Source organism: Erpetoichthys calabaricus, chromosome 8, assembly GCF_900747795.2.
Source record: "Erpetoichthys calabaricus chromosome 8, fErpCal1.3, whole genome shotgun sequence".
In the NCBI taxonomy this organism is placed as follows: domain Eukaryota; kingdom Metazoa; phylum Chordata; class Cladistia; order Polypteriformes; family Polypteridae; genus Erpetoichthys; species Erpetoichthys calabaricus.
The window spans coordinates 115,196,308-115,221,003 of NC_041401.2; the positions used below are offsets into that span (position 1 = coordinate 115,196,308).

The 24,696-nt window shown below is 38.5% G+C and overlaps 1 protein-coding gene across 1 annotated transcript; it reads left to right on the top strand.

Annotated features, from left to right (window-relative positions):
• Positions 1 to 17,802: 17,802 nt before the first annotated feature.
• Positions 17,803 to 24,540, top strand: LOC114656728 (G-protein coupled bile acid receptor 1-like). Its single transcript, XM_028808345.2, has 2 exons — positions 17,803 to 17,865; positions 21,729 to 24,540. Exon 2 carries the CDS (start codon positions 21,780 to 21,782, stop codon positions 22,737 to 22,739), a length of 960 nt encoding a protein of 319 aa, XP_028664178.1. The 5' UTR covers positions 17,803 to 17,865; positions 21,729 to 21,779; the 3' UTR covers positions 22,740 to 24,540.
• The last annotated feature ends 156 nt before the right edge of the window (positions 24,541 to 24,696 follow it).

A 24,696-nucleotide genomic window follows, 5' to 3' on the forward strand; every position in this document is an offset into this window, starting at 1 on the left:
GTTTTGTCCACATAAAAGAAGAAACACAAGCAAATAAATGATTTTTCATAGTTATAAAATAAATATAACAATATTAACAAAAATCATGTCTCTCTATTATAAAAAAAAATCTTGGAAGGTTAGAAAGAGACAAGACATGATTTTCTCAAAGAGACACTTTCACGTCACGTGTGCCAAGAGATTTAACCACGCCCGGGGCCGGAAATAAAACAAAGTGTAGATGACAAAGTAGAACATCATAAAGAATTCAAAAATGTTGGCGCAATACACGCAGAGCAGGTTAGAGATAATGGAAGTACGAAAATTCGAAAGTCTCGGAAAAGGATAGTAAAGACCTCATTAGTGCAAAGAAACGGAAATTATTACTCGGTGAAATAACGGAACATCGAAATGAGATCGAATACTGTATATTGTTCGGATTTAAACTTTAAGTCGGAGACTTGTAGATCGTCAAATTCGTGTTGCCATCAGGGAAAAAAAGTAGTGTTTCTTCCCAATGAAGAGGCATATTCGCAAGAATTAAAAGATTTGTTGTTTAGTGAAAGTGAAATTCTGCAAAAGACATCATTTCTCATTTGTGTGAATGCTATTGTCAGACACATTTCTTGTAGAGAGAAAGAAGCGATATTCACTCACGGGCAGTTATACGTTACATTGGCACGATGTAATTCCAAAATTAAAATCAAAATTCAATATGATATTGATGAAAAGGTAAAAGCAAAAAGACATTGAATATATGAACATAGGTGAAATAACAAAAGTGTACTGCGCAAGATGCAGATCACGCGGCACGGCAGCAGCAGCAAGCCAGCAGATGATTGAGCAAAGTGGAGGTAAAAAAAAAAATATACAGTATATTTGTTTCCCATTGCATCACCGTTTAAGAGGGGGTGTCAGATGAGCGACCGTGTCTCCTTGTGGTGTGTTCAGCCCCCCTCTTCACAACGCGAGCAGCAGAGACAGGGGGGGTTGGCAAGTGAAGCAAGCAGGGGGCAAAGCCCCCTAGTAATAGTAATAAAAAATAATTTAGGAATTCACAAACAACACAAATAACAGTAAAAAGGAAAAGAAACATTATTGAAGCTAAAATATGACACAGATTACCTCTGATATAAAATCACTACCCAACCCCTTAATAGTAATATTTCAAGTAACACCAGATAACTTTCTGTAAGTGATGCTGTATTGTAATAATCGCATTGTTTGCATGTAAACTCATTTTGCTGAAGTGCTAATGGTTTCCCACAATTCAGTGATAAAATTAAGTCACGTTTTGTCTTAAATTGAAAAAATGAATTCTGAGGAATGGTTCAAGAATTTGGAAAATTTGGCAAGAATTTATTAATGTCAGCATAAAATAGCTTGACAGATCTTCGTTGAATCTTTACTGTTGTTAAATATGATGTTCCTCACCAGCATACTTCAGACCTGTAAATGTTCACTTTACACCACAAGGCCAGCCTTTACTCATGTAGCACCTGGAATAAGCACTAGGAGGATACCTATTTGGGTTTCTAATACCTAAACTGACCTGGAACATTAAATGAGGTGCTAAACTGAAAGTGCACTTCCTGGCTCTGACGGTGATAGTTTGCAGAAATGCTGCGGACTTGCAAAATCTGCAACAGAGGACCCCGAAGTCCTACGCTCTCCTTAAAGATGATGGAGTGATTGCAGTGCAGGGATAAGAAGCTGCGGTCCAGCAGGTGGCGCTGTGTTGACCAGGCATACAGCTGACCACTTCCAGTCTGGGTGTACGATTCGCTGACACACAAAAAAAAATAAAAAGTTGAGATCAGTTTTCTGTGGTGGCAATCTGTGCCACCAACACCCGATCAAAGCACCGTGATGTCCCTACATTGATGGATTAAAGGCCAGAAGTCCACATGACCGTCATCATCAAGTTCTTCCATGTGAACCCTGAATACAACAAGGACTGATTGAGGTCATTTATGTTTGGCAGAATGCCTAGAGGGGGCTGGCTGGGTGGTCTCGTGGCCTTGGAACCCCTGCAGATTTTATTTCTTTTTTTCTCCAGCCATCTGGATTTTTTTTGTTTTTTCTGGCCTCCCTGGCCATCGGACCTTACTTTTACTCTACAGTATGTTAATTAGTGTTCCCTAATTTTAATTATTATTTTGTCATTTTTCACTTTCTTCATCATGTAAAGCACTTTGAGCGACATTATTTGTATGAAAATGTGCTATAGAAATAAATGTTGTTGTTGAAAAAAAAAATATTTAATAGGAATCACACTGGCCTTTTTTTGTCCCATAGGTTTTAAATGTGCATAGGAGGAGATGGTTGTATGTTTTCTCTTTAGTTTGATGGATTTTTTCTCTCAAATATTTTACTGCTATACATCTATGTATCTCTAACTGATTGTATATTAATCCTGTATATATGTGTTTTATTCTTTTTAATAAAATTAAACAACAGAGGATCATGTGTTAAATTGTCGTGTAGTAATGAAGATTTAAGACAGTAACACTGAGGTATCTCTTGGCTAATTCATCCCTTTGGTCATGCTTTGCCATTACTTGCAATCTAAAACTGATCTGTGTTACATTGTACCATTTATTTTACATTTGAAATGTATTCTCCTGTCCTTTTGGTGTGACTGTTTATTGTGTAATTGCTAGATTAATTTTGTAATGCATGTTACTTTCTGAAAGTTCTTTGGGCTCAGGTGGTCAATGAAGTTTTATTTTTATTTTATATCCTTCTGTTATCTTTGTTACTTTACAAAAATATATATCAAAACTATCCTTTATATATTTTTGGTTTATTTTAACCTTGTAAGATGATTATGCACTAGAATTACAGTTTACCTGAATTTTTTAAATGCTGAACATCTTCTTCTCATCTATGTAATTTTTAAAGTTCTTGTCCTTGAAGCAGATGTTGAGGTGTCAGACTAATGCCTTCCATAAAGAATAACATAATGGAGTGTAAGAGATGTGTTACTAGCGTTAAGTAGAAAGATATCACTGTTGTCTTAAACCTCAACGGATCTTCTCAGCCCAGTCATTTTCTAGTTTCTTCCAAAGTTATATAGATTCTGGTTGTCCTATCACATCCCAAATTTGTGCGCATTAGGTGAATTAGAATGTGGGAATGTGTACGAGTATGCCCTACAGTAAACCTTTTGTTCAGTACTGCCAGGATAGTCTCCTACTCTTTTAAGAAGGCCAATGTTAAATTATCCAGCCTAATAAGGCAGAATAATAGGATTTGGAATGAAAAGTTTATAGTGTTGATTTGGTGTAGCTGGGTGCAGGAATGACAGCTCAAGACTGCAACAAGAAATTTTTTGACACCACTGGGTCATTCTTTTTATTCATCTGAAGACAAGAAAACAAATGAAAAGAACTGTAATAATGCTTGTTGGCATGCGTCCCTTGAATGGGAAATCAAACAAAGAAAAAGAGGAGTTTTTGTCATTCTCAGCAAAGTTCTATCTCATATACTGTTTTGGCCAAAAGTGACACCTCCTTCTAGGACACCTGGGGTTCTATGGTGGTGGGACCAGAAGGAGTAGGACAAAATGCCTTCACTGGGTGGCTATGGGGAAAGGAAGCTATGACAACGTTAGCAGCTGTGCCACCTCCCGCTTCGGCAGATTATTATATACCTTGACTGAGCCTGGGAGGAGGTCCTCCAATGCACATGCATGACAGTGGCTTTATATTTTCTTCTGAAGGTATTTGACGCATTTTTATTATCTGAGTTACAAATGTAAAATGTAAAAGATGAATTGTGTATTATTATTAAATTACTTGCCTTTAGAAATATAGTCACCATTTATAATTTAGTAACCACTTATTTTGAGAAATTAATTTTATTAAATTATTTAAATACATTTATATGGCATTATGAAACAGACATTCTTTTCAAAAGGCTTTTTTCATTTCTTTTTTTGTCTTTGTGGTGAATTTCTACTAAAGGATGTAAATGAAAGTGTTGCCAGAGTGGAAAAGAACAGGAGAAGAGCCTGGCATGGATCAAAAAAAGAGAGGAATAACAATAATGACAACTCTATGTGCTGCCAGATGATGACAATCCCTTCTGTTCACAAGCAGTTTACCTAAGGTCACCAGACAGAAAGAGTTAGGCAAAGGAGATTTCACAAGGGTTCAGGTAGTTCTCAGCATTCAGTCCTCAGTTGGTTTGTGGCTGCAGGTTTTTGTTCCAACCAGTTTCTCATTCTTACCTTTAATTAATCTCTTGTTTAATTAGCTCTCCCGTCTTTTTCTTTTATTTTGCATTTAAAAAACGCAGTAGTGTCACATTTACACTGATATGTAACTAAGACATTTATGTATTTTTTATGTATCTTTAAATTCCTACTTTTGTTTTCTTAATTTTTTAATAAACTTTTTCTGTGGGGTTCAGTTTCTTAACTGTATCTGAATAGAAACAAGTAATGATAAGCACAACAGACACCAGCACAAATGACTCTGAAAGGAGCAAATACTTCAGTGTTACCCACTTGGTAAAATAATGAAATCTTACCCATCCAACAAACATTGATGACTGCTTCATTCAGTAAAAATGTAGCATAACCAGTCTGCAATTTCTGTGTGAATGCAAAAAATGTAGAAACTGGAAAATAACAGCTTGCTTAATTAAAGCAAAAGTCCAATTATGAGAAGAAATGGGTTGAGACAAAAACCTGCAGCAACAGGGAACCACCAGGACTGAATATTGTGAACCACTGGTCCAAATGACTTCCTAAAGAGTAGGTAGCAGCACATAATTTCTAAACAATAAATGGGGTCTGAGTTCTACCCATGGCTCCTCCTTTGTGTGCTGTTTGCCTGTGGTCCAACCTGTCAGAATCTGTTGCATGTTAACAGTGCTCCAGTCACATGATGAAATGAACAAGGGAAATACAGTATAAATATTGTTCAGTACTTCTAATCTTTGGAAAAACCATCTAGTGTTTAGTGACATTAACCTTTTGCCTTTCCAGTTTCTGTTTTTTATCTGTTTTTGATGTTTAATGCCAGCAACGTTCTCATGCGGCGTCCTCAAGTTTTGAATTATAACTGTTTTTTCTTTACTCTCCTTGCACTGAGAACATATTTATGTTTATTTTTGCATCTGGCTTGTCATGGATACTCTCATTGCTGAAGGGTAAGCACTGTAGGGCATTCTTCTGCTATACATTCTTGAGCCTAGTTGTTTCAGTACTGTGAAATATGACATGAGGAAGTCATGCTCAAAGCCTCTGTAGGCGCAGTTGACTAGTGCAAACCTAACAGTTGGCCATTTCAAACATACAGTCCATGGGTCTCATTTTTAAAACTTTCTGTAGATCTAAAAGTGAAAATATGCACAAGCCAAAAACAGGAAAACTTGTACACCAAAAAACAAATCAGATTTATAAAACATGACGTACATACATTTCAATGCCAATTTACTTTTATAAATCTATCTATCTATCTATCTATCTATCTATCTATCTATCTATCTATCTATCTATCTATCTATCTATCTATCTATCTATCTATCTTTCTAACATAACCAATCTGAAATTAAATTTCTCAAGTATATTAGAAATAATTATGTCAGGGATTACTTCCATAATAAATGAGAACATCTAAAATTTATGATTGAAAATAGAGCTTCCACATCTGTCAGTTGTGAACTTCAAGCCCTGCAGAAACATTTCAGTACTGGTAATTATTAAATAGGCAAGCAAAAAACAACTTGTGCCTTTGATGCCACTTTAATAAATTTGCTAAACAAATTCCTTAGAGATGATTACTGATACCATCCTCAATATTATTACCACCTCCTCAATATTATTACCACCTGTTATGCATTTTACTTTGCTCCTTCACATTAACAGTATTTAATTCTATACTTACAACGTCAAATCAAGACTTTGGTGAAATAATTAACAGGAAGCTAGCCTTATGTGGCAGGGGTGAATGCAGTCTCCTCATAGATCCAATTTCCTAGGTTTGAATTTGGCGCCCAGTCCTTGTGTGTGTAGTTCGCATGTTTTTCCTGTGTCTGCATAGGATTATATTCATATTTTCCTTTCATGTCATCAGATATATTCAGGTTGAGTTCTTTGTCAATTCTAAATTAGCCAAGTGTGAGTGTGGGTATATTTATGAGTGGGCCAGGACTGGAAGCATGCCCTGTTCGTGTCTAGTTCCTACCTAGCACCCAGTGCTGCTGTGATAGGCTGTAGAACTTCCTTTGATACCATTGATCACTACATTTTGTTTTGTAGACTTGAAAATAAATTGGACTGTGACTACACATCTAGTAATCTAATCATTTTAATTAAAACAAAAATGTCTCAATGATTTTCAATTTTCTCTGTATATTTTATGATTAATGGGTTGAAAGCAGCCAGCTTTGCTTATAGATATAAAATTTAAATACTCATTACTGTGTTTGCCCTACCACTGAAATTAGTGTGCAACCCATTCTGTAATCTAAATTCATCTGTCCTGTCCATTATTCTATAGGCCACCCCCCTAACCTGGGGGTAGAGTATGGATTGGCTCTATAAAGGCCTTGTGGCACCCAACCTTAAAGCAAATTGATTTACTTTTTCAAATTTTTAAAGTAGGGACACAATGTGACTGAGTTGTCTATAGCATTTGTTTACATTTGTTTTTCTACTGTCAGTGTTCTTTACGTGGAATGGCTGCCAAAATCCTCCTTACCCTTGTGCTATCCCTGTGACACAGCATGTATTTTGGAATCAGCTTTAAAACTCAGAAACTATTTTGTAAATAGTAATACATTCTGATTCACATGAGGTGACACCTCTAGTGACAGTGGAGTGACAAGAGTTTAGCAAATGTAGTTCTTAAATATGACTAACATTCTATTTAAAAGTCATTGCCCCCAAAGCAAACGCATTCCTCCATCAGCCACTGTCTTTGAGTCGTTTAATTTATAATGCCAAGCATACCCCTAACTTAATGAAACAAGAAAATGTATAGTATTTCAAATAAACATTTTTATGCTTTTTTTGGTTATTTCGTTATTGTCTTTATATTTATAAATGTTTTAAACTTGTATGTATTTCCTTTGTTCTTGTAAAAAAGATATTCTTTGCATCTCTTAATTATTTATTGCTACAGTTATTTAATTTATTGCCACTACCTCCTTAGGTATCCTGCACCCAGTAGGTGCTACCCACTAATATAAAAATTCTAGGGATAACCCAGCATTCTGTTAATAATTCATGCATTTTATTGTGTCTAACTGATTACTATTATGTGTTACTTTAAGGAAGTTCAAATCATTCTCCCCAGATGCTGCAGTTATTACAACATGCCACAACAAAAATTTAGGAAGTGTTAGTTAATTGTAGTTCTCATTATTTGATAGTAAACTTTTACATTTAGAACTAATTTTAAATTGTTACTACTCACTTACATGTCTGTGGATGCTTTAGCTCTCTTTTACACTTTATCTCATGGAATTCATTAATACTTAATATCAGAATGTATTAAGTAATGCTTACTTAATACTTAAAACATTATACAATATGTTCTGTACATGATAAAGTCAGTGAATGGTTTTAGAATTTATAACAGACATCATTTAAGCATATACCATTTTTTGCTAAGTCAAGGGGAGAGGAAAAACCTAACCATAACTCTCAATGCATTCGTGCAAATTATTATTTGTTTCAAATTGTTTCTGATTTCAATCTGTACAAGTGTAATCTTTCTTATCTGTCACTGCAGTGCTGTCAAAGTTGAAATCCAGAAAACCTAAAGCCATTCTTGTATAAAATCACTCTGAAGCTCAAGATTATGTTGCACATCTGTCTCAAACATTCATATATTAAAGGACAAGAGACCCCAGTTTTGTTTTTTTTTTTTTTTTTTTTGCATTACTAACTTGAATGTCTGTGCCATTCTCTGTGAGGGAGATAACAGAGCTTTAGGGACCGAACAACCACTTAAATCCTCTGTCAGCTAGTTGACAATATGTAGGAGGTGAGTCCCAAAGAACAGACCCTTTGCTTTCATAGGTGTAAAGTCACAAACTCATGTTATTCTCATTTGTTTTCAGACCACGCTTTCCTTTTTTCTGTATGCCCTGACAATTGTAATACTTACATTTGTACTTGTAACAAAACTGTGTAAGGCAGATATTTATGTATCATGCTTTTTCATCCCTTGATTAACAAACCCTATTGTTAGAATATACAGAGCAAATTCTATGTATGATGACTGCTGTTAAGCTATTTCAGAATATTGAACCATGACTTGTTTATGGCATGCATTTTGGTAAACAGCTCTCTGTTAAAGTAAGCCTTGCTTTATTCATAATGAGCTTTTTTGATTAAGACAAATGCATTTACCAAAAATCATCAGATGAAAACAGATAGTTTAAGCATTCCCTTGACCATTTTAAGAAAGTAAAGATTATTCTTTTACATTGTTTGAATAAAATGAAAAGGACTTTGGGTTATCTGTTTCAAAGTAAATTTAGAAAAACATAGTGTGGAAGGTAGCTTCGGACACAAGCAGGCAGACACAGGAAGTTCCGAAACACACGTTTATTAATAGTAAAAGTCTGCATACAACGCAGTGCCTTGCACCAAACTACCTTGTGTCAGTCCCTTTCTCCTCAGGTCTCCGGACTGCTTCTACCGCATTTCCACCTCTCCTCCTGAGCGTTGCCTTCTTCCTCCCAACTCTGGCTCACTCACTCGAGGGAGGCGGCCTCTTTTATAATCACCCGGAAGTGCTCCAGGTGCTCTCCGATGAACTTCCGGCGGCACTTCCCGGTGTCGCGGAAGTGCCGCATAAGCACCCAGAATCACTCCGGGCGTCCCTGGAATTCCTTCCCCCCAGCACTTCTGGGTGTGGCGGAAGTGCTGGCTTCCAGGGCTCCACAACTGTCTGGACCCCCCTGGCATTGGCCCTCCTGCGGTCCAGGGGAGGTATTGTCCCTCTCCCAGTCCCTCCAGGCATCTCGGCCAGGCATGAGTCCTGGCCGTCTGCCACAATAGATACTCCATCCATCCATTATCCAACCCGCCGAATCCGAACACAGGGTCACGGGGGTCTGCTGGAGCCAATCCCAGCCAACACAGGGCACAAGGCAGGGCCCAATCCCGGGCAGGGTGCCAACCCACCGCAGGACCAATAGATACTCCTTTTACTGTAATTTAAATGAAGCTGGCTGGCTGGAAGGAATAATGTTGAAGATGTTGGCAAGGGCACAAAAGTGGCCTTGGTGAAATTTGAGTGAGAAACATTCACTGGTGAATGGAGAGCACCTTTACATGGTAGTGTGTGTGTGTACAAGTGTTGGTCAACCTGATGCTTAAAGAAGACCAACAGTATTTCCCCAGAATGCTAGAGAGAACCAGATAAGGCCAACAAGGAACTGTTGGGAACCTTTTAATGATAGAAGAGGACAGGGATCTCAAAAACTACAATGCGCACCTATCATCTTCTTGAGGGGTTCCTGAGTACTAGAGGTGGGGTAAAACAGCAATACCTTATAGCAGTGCTTCTCAACCCTTTTGGTGTTGTGATTCATTTTTTACCATGCAAGTGTTTCTGGTGAATTGAGCATGATCGTGGGATGGGGGTAGGGGAGTAGTGGCATCTCACTCACAACCCACTGAAATTCACTACAAATGTAAAGAATAGCAACTCACAACCCACTGACAGCAGCCCGCAATCCAGTGGTTGAGAAACAGTGCATTGGAGTATTAATAGTATTTTTTGTGATGATATACTGTATCATCAGTAGAACAAATTGTTTTCCTCGCCATATAGATAATATACACGAAGTCTATGCAGCAGTTGTAACATTTGTGATGTGGCATCTTTTGGAATGAAAAAAAAATGCATTTTATTAGCTCATGTACAACAGATTCGGTCCAACAGTCAATTACTGCAATGGTCACCACTGCTGCAGAGATTGCTGTACCAAATGCTCTGTCAACATTTATGTGCTATGTCTTTGTTAATTTTAGCTTTCACAATCTTAAAGGAAAAGAAACAGCTGAATATTTAGTTTCCATGCATTGTCCAGGGCTAACTGGCAGGATCAGTTGAAGGCAGATTAATACTGAATATAGAATTCATATATTGAGAAAATGTAAAGGCAAGATAATGTACCTGAACTGAAACCATTCCACACATTCAGATAGTGACTGGCTCCCATTTGAAATTTGTTTGCTTTTTTCCTTCTGACCAAATTTCAATGCCACTTTAAAAGAATGTTTACTCCATAATTAATTAACACAGAACATTATCAGTACTTAAGAATGACTAGTGTTCAGCATGTTTTTGCTTGTCTATATATCTTGCTGAGGACATTTAACAGCAATGTACATTTAAACAGCCCAAGTAATTTTAAATAAACATTTATATACAGTATATTCAAAAATATTTTAAATATGAAAAGTACTGATGTCAAGTTAGTTCTGCAAAAGGGCTCATCTGACTAGGGCTCACTCTGACAAAAGGGTCCGTTATATATCAATCTGTAGTATGCACTATAACTGAATATTCACAGTATTATTGTGAAGATTGATTGACATTTGAAATCTATTTCTTCTATTTAAACATATTAAGTGTGAAAGATTGAGCAAAGACATTTTCTGATTATGTTGCAACAGATTGAAATGTATGTCTAGGGATATGGTTTAAACTATAGCTTAACTCAGTATGGGATAAATTGCAGTATATTTCACAATCAAAACACAACCCCTTATATATTGAAAAACATTTTGAAAAATCACAATGTTATTATATAAAGTATTGGTATTATATTTTATTGGTGTCCCTGGCAATTCACATGTTTCCTGGGTATCACAAGTTTTACAGGATGTTTGTGACCCTAAAGTGGTTTTTGGGATGGCCCAGAAATCTCATTTATCTGAGCCTTAATGAAGGATAGTTGCAGAAAGGGCTCATTAGTAAGAGGGTAGAGAGGCCCTATGCTCTATAAAAACATTGTGAGAAAAGATAAAGATAAAAACAGTGAAGGAACAGAAAGATAAAAGTTGTCTTTTGATTTTTGAAAATGGCTCATGGTGTAAGGCAAATCAAGTGGCTCCAGAAAATCACTAATAGAAAAAATATTCCTACAACACCTTTAGAAGACCAGAGAGCTATACAGAGAAGTTATTCACACCAGGGACTGCAAATGATGTTCATTCTCAGGTACAGAAAGTGCTGCAGTTAATGGTATATTACTTGTATTTTGCCATCAGATTGGCAAGGGAATTCAATGGACACAGTGTGGGTGTTGAAATGTGCACATTGTGTTTGTTTTTTTTTTGTTTGATTCTACTTAATATTTAATGATTTGTTACAATTATTGTTCCTTCCATCCGGTGTATTATTTAGTTGAAAGTGTAGCTCCCTTATTGGAGATGGTATTCTTCATAGCCTTTGTGTCTGATGTCAAATATTCAAACATCAACTACAGAAGACAGGTGGTATTCTTGGTGGCTTTTCCCCACATTAACTAACTTATGTATGTATAGTACTCTGGAACAGGATGATGTCCTCAATATCAGCCGTTCTCTCTTCTTACCAGTGTTTGCCAGGAGTATTTTTTGGTTTTCAAAGCAGCTCTGTGTTAATGGCAGTTGCTAAAGAGAAACAAATGCTTTCAGTAGTGATCACGTTGTTTTTTTACAAAACATGGGAGAAAATTTTATCTCTCATCAATAGTAAGTTATGTTGTTTCTTTTTGCATCCACTATGTGTTTTAAAGTTCTTAGCTGAATATTTGGTCAGCTTCCAGGAACCAAACCTTCAACCAGCTTCCTTGACTGGGTGAGTTGCACACCCAACTGTTTAGCTCATGAAGTGTTTATTTCCTCTCTGATGCTTGTGTCATTGCAGAACTTAAACTAGAAATACTTTTGGAACAATTAAGGAGAACATTAGAGACATTAGTCTTTCAGCCCGGCCTTTTAAAGCAGATAACAAAAGGGATGATAAATGGGAAGCAAGTGTTTATTTTAGAAATTTCTTCCCCAGCGAAAATCTTTTAGCTTGTTTACACGTGCCTGCAAATGTTAGCATATGTTATGTTTAATACTAATCTTTCCTTTTATCTTTTCTTATGAAACTTAGTCTATTTATAATATCAAATATATTTACAGATTCAATTTCTATGACGGTATTTTAACCATGCGTCAGAAATATTAAAATGAAAGAGTCAATAAAAAAGTAATATCAAGCATGATATTATGTCCAAGGTGGAAAATAGATTAGTACTGCCTATTATGAAATAACATAGGCACTTGTCATTAAATTAAAGGAAGTTCATCATCACAATTCGGTTGTGACACTTTTGTTAAAAAATGTCATTGTGTGTAAACTAACTATATTGATTACTTTTGATAATTCTATTTGTTTTGGGCATAGGCTTCAGTAATACCTGTTCATAAATTATTATGCAAATTAAAACAAAGTAGATAGAATAGCTGGAGAAAAAACAGTTTTTGTTGAGTTTGCCATAGGAGGGAACTAAACCACTTAATACAGGAAGGCAGGCATGGATTGATTACACTGTATGTTGGATTAAAGAAGCTGACATTACAAAACCTTACTCTTTTCTCAAAGGAGAACATTCCCCATCGTTTGGCTGCAGAAGTCCAAACAGACATTCTGGTGGGTTATTAGAAGAGGCATTGATTATGTATTGAAGGAATTTTCTTTGGAGTGCAACATGTCTATCTTTTTTTGTTCTGCCAGCTTTGTGTTCTGCCAGTAGATGTTTGCTGTGGTCATAGACCTAAGCTTTAACATTTGCAGTGCACTGTCTACTGTAATGGAGTTTGTAATGCATGTAGTAATACATGGATTTGTCATTTAAACAGACTTCTCTTAAATTTCATCGAATTATTATGGACGATAACTGCAACCAAAATGGTGTGTCAGGAACATTTGTAGTAATAAAATGCATTGCTACAAATGTTTGTGATGCACCATCTGTTGGAATGACAAATGCAATACATTTTATGACTTCAGATGTTTATGATGTGCCATCTGTTGGAATGACAGAGACATGGCCCAGACATATCGATACACAAGTATGCAGACACGTGTCCTTTTATTAAAGTGGATTCTAAAATAGATAAAGATACAGTATAACCATTGAGTTAAGAATGGGATAGTGAGACCCTGGTGGAATGTTCATGTCAGATCTCTACCCTAATTACTCAGTGTCCTGACTTTTTAGAGGTAGGGGAACTTTTTCAGAAGTGAGCTGGGAGTTACACATAAAACCAAAACAAAAAAAATAAAAAACATAGCATCTGAAACAAGATGAAAGGCAAGAATCAAAGTCAAAACCAAGAAATATTTATGAAAAAAGTAGTGATTAGAACTTTTGTTTTTAAGATATTGAATCTGCAGGTTGGAAAAGGAAATGAGCTCTTAGCTGGCCTTTTATACCAACTACTGAAACTAGAGGTCACGACCTCATAGGTCACATCCTTAGTAACATGGAACACGATCCTAATGATGGATCCAACATTGTCGCCGATATAAAAACTTGAAAGTGGCACTGAAGATGGTAAACTATGTCGTAAGAATTAAACCTAACCATGACACTCTGTTTGATGCTACATTCAATTAATGGTTTAGGGATAATGCAAGATGTTTTAATTACATATGAGATTATTTAATCCCATTTTAGTTTATTTGATGCTTAAGAAATATAGTGTTTATAATGTCTAGTGTAAACCTAACTTTAATCATGTATTGTCAGGAACAATAAATATAAAAGGAATTAGTAATTTATTATTTGTTTTGTCACTTTTGTAACCTTCTACTAATGTCAATTTTAACATTTTTGTTTTTGTGGGAGCTTTCCTTGTTATTGCAATATCACTCTGTTATTGTTTAATAATCCTATTCTACATTTATTTGGAGTCACCTTTATCATAATGAACTAAAACCATGACAATGTAAAGATGATTTATATATGGCAGTCATAATAAAACTGGATGAATTAGCTGTACAACTTTTGCAAATCACTTTGTGGTCCACTTAACATTTTGGTACATAAGCCTCTCAAATTGATTCAATTTACTTTTGTAGATGAGGTGGTGCCAGTGCTCGTCTTGATGGCATTGGAAATAAGGCAGGAGCCAACCCGGAACAAAGCTTCAGTCACAGACTTCTCTTAACAGTCATTAAATTATTATAGATGTCAAGTGCAAATAAAATTAAGAAAATTCAGCTTTCATGGTCTTTTATATATAGTTGTTATTCCTGAAATCATCAATAAATATTTTATAGGCTGACTATTCAAAAGTTGTTTTGTGTTCACTGTGACCCTAACTTAGATTAAGCAAGCTCAGTCAAAGATAAATGGATGGATGGACCTGCTGTGGTTCACTGATGTTCATGGTGATCTTTGTCACTCCCATTCTGGTAAACTTCATCCTTAAAGGGGGGGGACATATTTTCTTCACCTTCAAATACAGTGATATTAAACACTAGGTATGTCACCCAAGCACCATGGGAGATGGAATTCACACTTGAAGTGAATTTGAATTAATTTATTAAATTTCTTTAAATTTTTGCAAGGGAGTATGCTGCAACTGAATTGCCTAAGGTGTTTGTTAGGTGTTAATGTTCACTTTCCACTGTTCTTTGCATGGCTCAATGCATGTCCTGGAATCAAAGTGAAAACTCAAAAGCAATCTTGTTGTAAATCTCATACTGTGAACCACTTGTGGCTCCACCAAGCAATGAGTGCCAAGATGGTCATATCTGCAGTGCTCAGATGTGGCATGTCTTCTGTGTAAAACTCATTGCAAGTTGTTTCAAAAAGCAAATCTGACAATGTGTTTAGGCAATAACATGGTTTTCCGATTCACCACAAAGCAATTGCATTCTTGCATTTCTCACCCACATTCAATTTAATGAGCAGCAAACAGCACTGTTCTGACCTCGTAATTATTATGACAAGTTAGAAAATGTGATTCAGTGTGAATTTTATTTTCTTTTGTGTCGGCATACCTTTTGTGAATGAAATTTAGTTTAAAATTTACATGTATGCTTTTTCTGGTGGCACTGTGGCACAGTGGTAGTGCAGCTGCCTTACAGCAAGGAGATCGATGATCACATTCTGTATCCTCCCTGTGTGGAGTTCAGATGTTCTCCCTGTGTCTGCGTGGTTTTCATCCACATGTCCAGTGATACGCAGGTTAGGCGAATTGGCAATGCTAAATTGGCCTTGGTGTGTGTGGGTGTGTGTGTGCAAGTGTGTGTGTGTGTGTTTGCCCTGCAGTGGACTGGTGGCCTGTTCACAGCTTGTCTTGGCCTTGCACTCTGTTACATTGCTACAATTATTTCATCATGTATTGGTCCAGTTTCTTCCCACCTAATACCCAGCCAGCAATAAGTGCTATTCCCTAAAAAAGCTTCTAGGGGAAATACTGCTCAGGGACTACTAACTGATAATAACATCTCCCAGTACATATTTATTATAACACCCCCTGGTGCTCCATTAAATGTATGTAATCCCCTCCATTAAATGTATGTAACCCCATCTCTCCCCTAAGTTCTTCCTTAAGCACTAACAATGAGGACTTTTGAAGTGCACTTTAATAATATTCTATAAGTGAAAGAGCAAACCAGGCCTGTGTTTTGAGGTTGAAGTCACACTAGCAGTTTCAGAAAAGCCAGGAATGCATGAAAATGCACCTACCACTACATTACCACAACCCTTTTTGTAAAACCTTTGAACGTAAATTTGACCAAGTATTTTAAATCAAGGTAATTACCTGGTCAAATTGGAAAATATTTTTTGGGAAGTTGAATGTCCAGTGTTGATCTGTAGATCTAAAAGATAGCTCCCTCAAAGAATTATGACACTCCTTTTCAGCTGTACAGTAGTTTTGTGCAGTGTCATACAATGCATAAAATGTGAGAGGTGGATGTAGCTGTGCCAAGGCAGATGGTGTCTTTAATGCCTTCATCAAACTTTCAATTGTGCCTGGACACACATGCATCCACTCTCAAGGGACTCCCTTCGTCATAAGAAGGAAGAACAGGGACACAGCATTGACACACTTAAGGGGAATATATGAAATTAACAACCAAGGCCAAATAACCACTGTAGACTCCTCACATTGATGATAAATACTCCAAATAGTGTCAACAATATTACAGTTACACCATTGTTGCAATGTTTGTTGAGCAAGAGAGGCTGATAGGGTGGAGATGAATTCATATTAGCTGTTTGGCACTTCTGAATGAAAGGCATAGACCTAAAAGTAATATTACAAAACTTGTGGTGGCCTTTGAAATTGCAACATTTCGAGTCCCTGCTTCTCTTTCTTTTCTGTTAAGGTAACAGTTGTTATTGTGGTGACAGATGTATAATTCCTTAGAAAATAATTTGAAACGGCAACTATTGGTGAACCAACTTCAACATAAATTAAGAAATTATATATTATAATAGTGTATTAGAAACGTGCCTGTGTAGGTTTTCAATGCCTCACCCTTCGTTAATCTCAACAAAATTTTGCACACATGTCTCACTTTGTCAGAAGAGACAACAGACTACTTTGGGACCCAGAATTTTAACTCAAGGGGTACTGAGGAGGGATTTCTTTTTGCTACAGTAAATTCTAAGGACACTGTTCTTTCAGGATTTTAAGTCCTGAAATAAATTAGATTCATTTAATTTGCCTCTGGGAGGGTACACTTTAAGACACACCATTTGTAGAAGTTAGATAGTTCTGCCTTAAAATTACTTACCTGGGCAACGCCGGGTGCTGCTGCTGTAATGAATAATAATTAAATACATATGGAATTTGTTTCAATCAAAGAAAACCTACACAATTTGAGTAGAACTAATCCATCAGACAGTTATTTTGCTTTCATTTCTGCATTCAAAATCTGCAGCTATGCAGTTTTCTTTATTAAATGAATGTTTGCCAAAGTGTTTTGACATAAGACACCATTTGTTATCAGGAAGCAGGTGCAGGCGTTTACTTATGCAAATTGAGTCATCTCAATCACAGTTTCAGAAATTATTCATGCTTAACGGTTGAAAGGTTTTATTCACCCAGTCCTGCTCTAAATTATCCTAACGAGTGTAATGTTCGGTTGTGTCAAAGGCTAGTACAGCTTATACTGTATCTGTCAACTTTCATTTTACAAAACTTTCTTTTACTTTTGCTTCAACTTCTATTACATTATAAACTGTACTGGTATGTTTAACCTACCATTTAGATTTAGGAAATATTATTTTGCAAATCTTATGTTTAAAGTATGGTGCATTTTGTATAATATAAATTCATGTTATTTTGTAATCATGTCATGTTTAAAGAAATATAATGACAAAAAGCTACAGATGCTTCCTTAGCACTATGTATTTATAATCACTTGTGTAGATGCTATTTTTGGAGTGATTCAGTATTGAAATATTGTCTGTTGATTATATATGCTGGAGATGATTGCTCTTTTACTTAAGCTTTCATTTTTAAACTCATTTATGCTCTCCTTTAGCAAGCGTCTGTTGCTTTCCATTTTGGGGCTTGTATTTAACTGTTGTCAAGTGACATCGGGAGTATGCCTCTTTGTACTGTTTATTCCCTACAACTAGGATTTGGAGATGTTGCAATGCAGCAGACCAAGTACTTACAATTTAAATTCCCTTACTGAGCTTGCCATTTCTTGTCATTTTTCCATTAATCTAAGTGTATTTGCAATTTCTTCCTTACAGGATTTCAAGGACTTAATTTGACAGCAATAGAAAACCCCAGATATCAACATTATTCCAGGCCATCCATATTTTACACTTGAAATATACCCATACTGCAATGGCACTTATACAGGCATCTTTTGACTTTAAGAGCCTTGAAGGAACAATGTAAGACTGTCCTCATTGCTTGAATTGTCCGTTTGGAATGAAGGACACGTAAGCACTTATTTTTGTCACACTTTAGTTATTCCACCTGAGACATCCATCCATCCATCCATCCTCTTCCGCTTATCCGAGGTCGGGTTGCGGGGGCAGCAGCTTGAGCAGAGATGCCCAGACTTCCCTCTCCCTGGCCACTTCTTCTAGCTCTTCCAGGAGAATCCCAAGGCGTTCCCAGGCCAGCCGGGAGACATAGTCCCTCCAGCGTGTCCTGGGTCTTCCCCGGGGCCTCCTCCCAGTTAGACGTGCCCAGAACACCTCACCAGGAAGGCGTCCAGGAGGCATCCTGATCAGATGCCCGAGCCACCTCATCTGACTCCTCTCGATGCGGAGGAGCAGCGGCTCTACTCTGAGCCCCTCCCGGATGACTGAGCTTCTCACCCTATCTTTAAGGGAAAGCCCAGACACCCGGCGGAGGAAACTCATTTCAGCCGCTTGCATTTGCGATCTCGTTCTTTCGGTCACTACCCATAGCTCATGACCATAGGTGAGGGTAGGAACATAGATCGACTGGTAAATTGAGAGCTTCGCCTTGCGGCTCAGCTCCTTTTTCACCACGACAGACCGATGCAGAGCCCGCATCACTGCGGATGCCGCACCGATCCGCCTGTCGATCTCATGCTCCATTCTTCCCTTCACTCATGAACAAGACCCCGAGATACTTGAACTCCTCCACTTGGGGCAGGATCTCGCTACCAACCCTGAGAGGGCACTCGACCCTTTTCCGGCTGAGGACCATGGTCTCGGATTTGGAGGTGCTGATTCCCATCCCAGCCGCTTCACACTCGGCTGCGAACTGATCCAGAGAGAGCTGAAGATCACGGCCTGATGAAGCAAACAGGACAGCATCATCTGCAAAAAGCAGTGACCCAATCCTGAGTCCACCAAACCGGCCCCCTCAACACCCTGGCTGCACCTAGAAATTCTGTCCATAAAAGTTATGAACAGAATCGGTGACAAAGGGCAGCCCTGGCGGAGTCCAACTCTCACTGGAAACGGGTTCGACTTACTGCCCGGCAATGCGGACCAAGCTCTGGCACCGATCGTACAGGGACCGAACAGCCCTTATCAGGGGGTCCAGTACCCCATACTCTCGAAGTACCCCCACAGGATTCCCCGAGGGACACAGTCGAATGCCTTTTCCAAGTCCACAAAACACAAGTAGACTGGTTGGGCAAACTCCCACGCACCCTCCAGGACCCTGCTAAGGGTGTAGAGCTGGTCCACTGTTCCACGACCAGGACGAAAACCACACTGTTCCTCCTGAATCCGAGGCTTGACTATCCGACGGACCCTCCTCTCCAGGACCCCTGAATAGACTTTTCCAGGGAGGCTGAGGAGTGTGATCCCTCTGTAGTTGGAACACACCCTCCGGTCCCCTTTCTTAAAGAGGGGGACCACCACCCCGGTCTGCCAATCCAGAGGCACTGTCCCTGATGTCCTTGCGATGTTGCAGAGGCGTGTCAACCAAGACAGTCCTACAACATCCAGAGCCTTGAGGAACTCCGGGCGTATCTCATCCACCCCCGGGGCCCTGCCACCAAGGAGTTTTTTGACCACCTCGGTGACCTCAGTCCCAGAGATGGGGGAGCCCACCTCCGAGTCCCCAGGCTCTGCTTCCTCATTGGAAGGCATGTTAGTGGGATTGAGGAGGTCTTCGAAGTACTCCCCCCACCGACCCACAACGTCCCGAGTCGAGGTCAGCAGCGCACCATCACCACCATATACAGTGTTGACACTGCAGTGCTTCCCCCTCCTGAGACGCCAGACAGTGGACCAGAATCTCCTCGAAGCCGTCCGAAAGTCATTCTCCATGGCCTCCCCAAACTCCTCCCATGCCCGAGTTTTTGCCTCAGCAACCACCAAAGCTGCATTCCGCTGTTCGGTGCATACGCACAAACAACAGTTAGGACCTATCCCCCCACCCGAAGGTGGAGGGAGGCTACCCTCTTGTCTACCGGGGTAAACCCCAATGAACAGGCTCCAAGTCGGGGGGCAATAAGTATACCCACACCCGCTCAGCGCCTCTCACCGGGGGCAACTCTAGAGTGGTAGAGAGTCCAGCCCCTCTTAAGGAGATTGGTTCCAGAGTCCAAGCTGTGCGTCGAGGTGAGTTCGACTGTATCTAGCTGGAACCTCTCAACCTCGCGCACAAGCTCAAGCTCCTTCCCCTTCAGAGAGGTGACATTCCACGTCCCAAGAGCCAGCTTCTGTAGCCGAGGATCGGGACCGCCAAGGTCCCCGCCTTCAGCCACCACCCAACTCACACTGCACCCCGACCTCCTTGGCCTCTCTCATAGGTGGTGAGCCCATGGGAAGGGGGACCCACGTTGCCTCTTTGGGCTGTGCCCGGCCGAGCCCCATGGGTGCAGGCCCGGCCACCAGGCGCTCGCCATCGAGCCCCACCTCCAGGCCTGGCTCCAGAGGGGGGCCCCGGTGACCCGCGTCCGGGCAAAGGAAAGCTACGTCCAAAGTTTTCATTCATCATAGGAGGTTTGAACCGCTCTTCGTCTCATCCCTCACCTAGGACCAGTTTGCCTTGGGTGACCCTACCAAGGGCATAAAGCCCCGGACAACAGAGCTCCTAGGATCATTGGGACACACAAACCCCTCCACCACGATAAGGTGGCGGTTAAAGGAGGGGACCTGAGACATTAGTCAGTATAATACATATTAGACAATACCACAATAGTGCATGTTTCCACTGAAATTATACCTGAGACATTAGTCAGTATAATTTCAGTGGAAATATGCACTATTGTGGTATTGTCTAATTTGAGTGTTAGCAATTGTGAAATAACTTTCTCAGTATTATTCAATATTAACTAACAATGATGTTTAAGTGTTTTCAGAAAATGAATGCGTGGAAGGAAAAAAAAATATATTTATGTATATGTGTATATATACAGTATATATATATATATACACCTAACTTACTGTATGCTGTATGAAATTAACATTAATATATTAAAATAATTAACGTTTTCTTAATTAAAATTAATATTTTGTTAGAATAAGCATGAGTTACTTTGCATCTTCCTCAGATTAAAATATATATTTCTCAACTATTCATATACTCAGTTTTAAACTTACAATGAAACTATAGCTGTTGCTAACTTTGTGCAGGAGAGTATTTTTAAAGCATGTACTAGGTTTTTGGGGACTGGGTGGTCTCGTGGCCTGGAACCCCTACAGATTTTATTTTTTTCTCCAGCCTTCTGGAGTTTTTTTTTTGTTTTTTCTGTCCACCCTGGCCATCGGACCTTACTCCTTTCTATGTTAACTAATGTTGTCTTATTTTAATTTCTTATTTTGTCTTTTATTTTTCTTCTCTTCATTATGTAAAGCACTTTGAGCTACTTTTTGTATGAAAATGTGCTATATAAATAAATGTTGTTGTTGTTGTTGTTCTGTTTGAGGGTTGTGACTTGTGACTTCACTGTCTCTAATCACAGAATAAAGGCCTGATAACATTCTAGTTATCTTACACGTACACACATTGTTGTAAGAAGTCAAAACCATTGTCACCACAACATCACACAGAGCTGACAAATATAAAAAAAACTTTTGCAGGCTAATATGATTGTTTCACTTTGCAGCTTGGATGTAAAGCAAATGAGATACAGTTGTAGATAAGTAAATGCCAGTGGGTTGTTGATATGATATTAATTATCTGATGCAAATTTCCTCACATAAATGTTTTTCTTTATATTAAGTAATTTTTAGATTGTTTTTCCTCTTTTAACTCTCCTTAAACTGAGAGAGCTGAACAATGACTGTTACTCTTAAGCTTCTCTTTTTTACTGTTTCAGAAGACATCAGGCTGTGAAGAAACCATAGGAAGCATGAGGCTCTGGTAAAACATGTCCTCTAACCACAACAGTATGAACAATGATGAAACTAGCCAAATACTTGTTAGGGCTATTAGCTACCCTCTTTCTGCTGTTATTATTTTTGCCAACTTGTTTATCATCACTGGAATCATCTGTAACAGAAAGCTGCACAATACCACCAATTACTTCTTCCTCAGTTTACTGCTGGCTGACATTGGAATGGGAATTGCTCTACCCTTCATATCAAGTCTAAGTTTGCAGCATGAAGTGGACTTTGCGTCCTGCCTGGCTCTAAACATTTGCCCCAATTTCTTCTTTTTATCCCTTCTTTTCAATTTAGTCATGGTACACTACGAGCGGTACCAATGTATTATCTATCCTTTGCATTACCAACAAAAGTGGGTAAACCGTTGTTTCTTTCTAGCTCTGGCATCAGTATGGATTCTGCCTCTGTGTTTTGCTTCTTTGCCTGCCTTTGGATGGAATGATTGGAAAGAATACAATAAAAGTGAAGTCTGTTCATATAAAGTAGTTTTTCAAAATGCATTTGTCTATCTTGAGGTATACGGTATTGTAATCCCAGCTATACTATCTATTATCTACATGACAGGCAGAATAATGTGGGTTGCAAGAAGGCAGCTTAAAATCATCTGTAAATTTCACAGAGCTGTGAAACGGGATCAGCCTTCTGAAGAAGAGCGCAAAATGAACCTGAGGTATGCTAAAAATCTGGTCTCTCTAACTCTGATTTTTATAGTATTTTGGGTTCCATATATTGTTTTCATCCATGTGTCCCTGGATGCAATGAGAAATGGAAAAGACGATCCCAGAAAACAAATTATTTTTTCCAGTGTTGGAGTAGGAAGTATGGCTTTAATACCATTGGTACTTGGAATCGGAAATCATCAATATATGGCACCAATACGAAATATTTTCTACAAACTTAAGGACAGATGTGTGAAGAAAAAAGACACCGATATACAGCTTTAAAAACAGTGGAATATCCATCCATCCTTTTTGTAAACCCTCTTTTCCAGAGCAGGTTGAAGCCTATCCCAGCAAGCATTGGGCACAAGACAGGAACAAGGACAAATTGCCAGCAATTCTAGACTCTGCAATATATTACTTTTTATTTTCTGCATTCATTATCTTGTTCTTTTATATAAACCTGTACACACATGCAGAGGTGATACTAAGAGATTTCTGTCAAAATCATGTTGTGGTAATAGCTCTGTTGCTGCTCTAAAAAGATGTATATTTTTTCATAATACATTCTTGTCAGTATCTGACATAAAATTATGAATTATTTTAAATGTGAATTGCCGGTTTTAAAGGGAAAAATCCCTCTCTTGATACCTTTAGGACAGTGGATCTGTTTCTTTGATTTTGATTAAGTGTTGTTAAGTCACATTAGTGGTTTTCTCTGTCTGTCTCCCAGAAGACCTCTCTGTTATGTGGACATAACAACAAGGCTTTTCTACATGCCTGTAAGATTCCCTGACCTGAAACACCTTATCTTTTCTTCAGACACACACTTGTGGTGATATTCACTGTTGCAGAGACCACACAAAAATCAAGACTGGGCAGTGATAGACCAGAGCCCATAGATCTTTTTAACACACACACTGTAATATGATGGATTTTGACTTAGCGGAATTCAGTAGATTGACTTATACAGCACTTATGCATTATATTTAAATTTTACTATTATTACTGGCATTAATTAGCACAGCAAATTATTTTAGAATCACTCCGGTACCAGCTTTCTTAATCATTAATAAACATTGGCTAGATCTGCTAATTAGAAAACATTACCAATAAAAATGGTTTCATCCAAGCATTTAAGTGTTTAAGCACATTTTCCAAAAGCATATACAGCAGACAAGGGAAGTACAGAAACCTAGGACATTCCAGCGGCAGTCCATCCTGGATCTTGATTGAACATTTTACAGTTTTTGAGGCAGTAGTCAAACCATAATGACATTGCCTGAATCTTTCTGCAGCAGGATTTGCATGCATAGCTCTATTAAATAGACTCAAATTTGTGGTTTCAGGCTGGTTTACATTTTTTATTATTAAAATGTGTTTACATTAATAGATAAAACATCAGTGGTCAATTATCTGTCTTTCCATTTAGCACCTTGTTATTGCTCTCTTCCTTTTCATTTTTTCATCTCAAGGCTGGTGTAGCTTGTTGCCTGTTTATTCCGAGGGTGGTGTGGCATGTTATTTTTCCATCCCATTGATGGTGTTATCACCTCCCACTTTATTAGGTCCATCAGGTAAACGAGTGTGTCCTCTACTCACCTCCTGGGGCCTGCAGTCCTTTAAAGCTCTTTTGCCTCCTGCATCTCTTAGGCTGCTTTAAGCTTTATGCAAAGCAACAAGCCCTGACAGCTTAGTTTGTTTCCACTGCACTGCAGTACCCTTCATTTAATGAATGGCTCCTTTAAAGGCTGGTTCAATGAAAGGAATAACTTTGTATAATTTCAAATCTTAAGCTATTTGTAATCAAAAAAAACTAATTTCGTTCATTGATATCTTTCATGAAATGGGTTGGGGTTTATATTAAGCTTGCAGTTTCACACATTCATTCCACATAGAATTATTTGAAATACTGAAGGACAAGTGTAAGCAGATGTTATAGGGGGCCGAGAAAAAGAACTCCACCCACAATGATGCCAAAAAAAATTCATCCATTAGTCACTACAGTAAAGAGTAAGTATTTTGATAAAGTCATAAGCATCATTGTATACATGGTGTGACAGACGACCGGCTATGGACTCCGGTCATCACCCCCAGGCCGCTAGGAGGAGCCCTCCGGACAGCATATTTCTGCCCCGAGTTCCAGCAGGGCCTTATGGACTTTGTAGTGTTTTGACACAGCCCTGCTGGATACCTTGGGGGCCGCCAGGAGTCGCTGTAGGGGGGCTAGTGGGCTCTGGCA

What these genes read in the sequence shown, in the direction of transcription:
- LOC114656728 (XM_028808345.2), top strand. Translation starts at nt 21,780, where the DNA reads ATGTCCTCTAACCACAACAGTATGAACAATGATGAAACTAGCCAAATA.